A 3266-nucleotide genomic window follows, 5' to 3' on the forward strand; every position below is an offset into this window, starting at 1 on the left:
ATCTTTCATAAGTTTTGACACTTATCATTTTATGGTATTTTTAAAATAAATATTATCTGTTTATCAATTTTTTCTTTGTTTCAACCATTTTTTTATATAATTGTTGCAGTATCATTATTATTAAAGTTAGATTTTGTGTTGCTTGCTACCTCGTTCTACCGCGTATTGATAATGAATAAAAAATAAAGATGCAAGGATCTTTTGTTTATAATTAAAGTTTATATGTCTTGTTGTAGTTGATCTTATATTGTAGCTTCTTGGTTCACATATGGTTTTTGGATTTGATGCAAGGTGAGATTGTCTTATGGTTCAGCGACTCATTTTGATTAATGTTACTTGTAAATCTAATAGTAATGTGTTATGCCTGAGTTAAGCCCGTCAACAAATGTGGATGTTGATCCTGGGCCGTCAGCTGGAGGTCCGGGTCCAGTAAGGAAGTCCGTTAGAGTGGTGATGAAACCCGTTTGGCAAAAAGATTACAAGATGGGTAAAGTCACTAAGTAGGATAAGATAGGTTTCATGTTTTTAAAGTATTCCTTAGGATTTGGATTTCTGTTTGGATTGAGTTTATCTTTTCATTGTTATTATTTAAACATTGGCATGGAATGGAATATGGTAGCTTTTGAGTCAAATTCTATCTTCTTTCTGTTAGTTCTCAGGGAGTTTTCACTCACTCAAAGTAGTGCTTGTTGCTCAACTAGGCTTGAGCGTAACAATTGGTGCTTTCATTGAGAGATGGATGAAGCTAGCATTCGTTTGCTTCTCAAGGAACAATCCGACTCCTTTACCAAAAAAATTGAACTCCTTACGCAACAACTCCACAACGCCACAATCGTCACAGGATCTGGTGCAAAATTGACCAGTGAACAGGGGAATGGGCTACCCCGATCCATGCGTCTTGACGTGCCAAAATTCCGGGGAAGCGATCCGGAGAGCTGGATATTTGCCATCACAGAATACTTTGCCTTGCATGGTACTGAGGCGGATCAACGTCTACGCATTGTAGGCTTTAATCTTGAAGGGGAGGCAGCGGAATGGTTTCGTTGGATGACACGAAACAAACTCATCAACACTTGGGACAGTTTTCTGGAGAACGTCCGCAACCGGTTCGGTCCTTCGAAGTATGAGGACCCCCAAGGAGCCCTCTCAAAGCTTCTTCAAACCACGACAGTCTCCAATTACCAGGCAGAGTTCGAGAAACTTATGAACCAGGTAACAGATATAAATGAAAATTTGCTAATTTCTTTTTATATTTCGGGGTTAAAACCAATCATCCAGCGCGAACTCCTGATCAATAGACCCGACACTTTGGGAGAAGTCTTTGCCCTCGCCAAAATATCCGAAGCCCGTTTTGATGATCAGGCTACTACCCGAAATCGCCTTTGGAATGTGTCGTCATCAGCCCTTAACCGGACAGCCACCGTCACGGCTGCCAACCCCACCACCGACACGACTAAGACCATCACTCCCGTGCGACCAGGTCTGCTACCCACCCCAGGCGGTACCAAGACTCTACCGATAAAGTGGATTTCGCCAGCTGAACGGCAGGAGCGGCTTCACCAAGGGCTTTGTTTCAACTGTGATCAAAAGTTTGTGAAAGGTCACAAATGCCCCGGGCGTTTCCTGTTATTAATGACGGCAGACGAAGAAGATAAGAGTGCCGACACGGGGCAACATTTCGACACAGACCAGGCAGATGAAGCGATTGAGTCTGGGGACATCTTGTGCCTCAACTCGTTGGTTAGCCATGGGAGTCCTCGGTCCCTACAATTATGGGGGCGGTTGCAAAAAAAACGGAGGTACACGTGCTCATCGATAATGGAAGCACACATAACTTTGTTCAGGCGGACACAGTCGAAAAACTCGAAATGCCCGTTCAAGCCACTAAACCCTTTAAGGTTTACATAGGCAGCGGAGAGTTTTTACGGTGTGAAAATATGTGTCCCAAAGTAGAGTTGACTTTGCAAGGGATGACCCTAGAAGTTGATCTTTATGTACTACCCATGAAGGGGTCAGACATCGTGTTGGGCATTCAGTGGTTGCAAACCTTGGGTAAAGTCACACATGACTACTCTAATCAAACAATGGAATTTCAAATCCAAAATAAGAAGCATTTACTCAAAGGTGACGATTCCTTACGCATGAAGCGCATAAGCCTTCACAGAATGCAAGCACTCTTGGACACAGAGGATGTTTATGGGGTCTACGAACTACACACCTTGCAAGCAAGGGAAGCCGATCCAATAATCCAAGACCCACTTGATAACACGACACTGAATCCCGACATCAAACGCTTGTTGGAACAGTATCATACCACCTTTCAAACCCCTACTACTCTTCCCCCCCATCGTGTCATTGATCATCGCATCCACCTCTTACCAAACACGAAACCCGTCAACGTTCGACCCTACCGATATCCCCACTACCAAAAGGGAGAGATGGAGAAACTGGTGTCAGAAATGCTTGAACAAGGTATTATCCGTTTCAGCCAAAGTCCGTTTTCATCACCGGTGCTCCTAGTCAAAAAGAAGGACGGAAACTACCGATTTTGTGTCGACTATCGGGCACTTAATGCCGTCACCGTGAAGGATAAATTCCCGATTCCCACCGCAGATGAAATGTTCGATGAATTAGGCGGGGCGATTATATTCACTAAACTCGATTTGCGTGCAGGCTATCATCAAATTCGAGTCCATGATAGAGACATTTATAAGACCGCTTTCCGCACTCACGATGGTCACTATGAATTCTTGGTTATGCCATTTGGCTTGACCAATGCACCGTCAACTTTTCAAGCCACTATGAATCGACTTTTCTCACCATATTTGCGGAAATTTGTCATTGTTTTTTTTTGACGATATATTGGTTTATAGCGCGACGTTTCCGGCTCATTTAGAGCACTTGCACTGCGTTTTTAAATGCCTTCAGGAAAATCGTTTTCATGTTAAGGCGTCTAAGTGTGTATTTGGGGCTCCAACGCTTGAATACTTGGGCCACATTATTTCTGGAGCTGGCGTGCAAATGGACCCAAACAAAATAGATGCAATTACAAACTGGCCCACTCCTAAGACCCAACGTCAAGTAAGAAGTTTTTTGGGCCTCACTGGTTACTATAGGCGTTTCATTAAGGGGTACGCTTCAATTGCAGCTCCTTTATCAGATTTACTCCAAAAAGATGGCTATTGTTGGAGCGACAAGGAGTCTGAAGCTTTCAACAATCTCAAACAACAACTGATCAGCGCTCCAGTTCTTACCCTACCCAATTT

At 43.4% G+C, this 3266-nt stretch overlaps 1 protein-coding gene across 1 annotated transcript; it reads left to right on the forward strand.

Annotated features, from left to right (window-relative positions):
* The first annotated feature begins 735 nt into the window (after positions 1 to 735).
* LOC145059652 (uncharacterized) lies at positions 736 to 2918 on the forward strand. Its single transcript, XM_079007466.1, has 3 exons — positions 736 to 1740; positions 1845 to 2753; positions 2874 to 2918. The coding sequence occupies exons 1-3, from the start codon at positions 736 to 738 to the stop codon at positions 2916 to 2918; spliced, it is 1959 nt and encodes a 652-aa protein (XP_078863592.1).
* The last annotated feature ends 348 nt before the right edge of the window (positions 2919 to 3266 follow it).

The sequence above is a fragment of the Lactuca serriola genome, chromosome 6 (genome assembly GCF_051521515.1).
Source record: "Lactuca serriola cultivar US96UC23 chromosome 6, Lser_US96UC23_V15, whole genome shotgun sequence".
In the NCBI taxonomy this organism is placed as follows: Eukaryota; Viridiplantae; Streptophyta; class Magnoliopsida; order Asterales; family Asteraceae; genus Lactuca; species Lactuca serriola.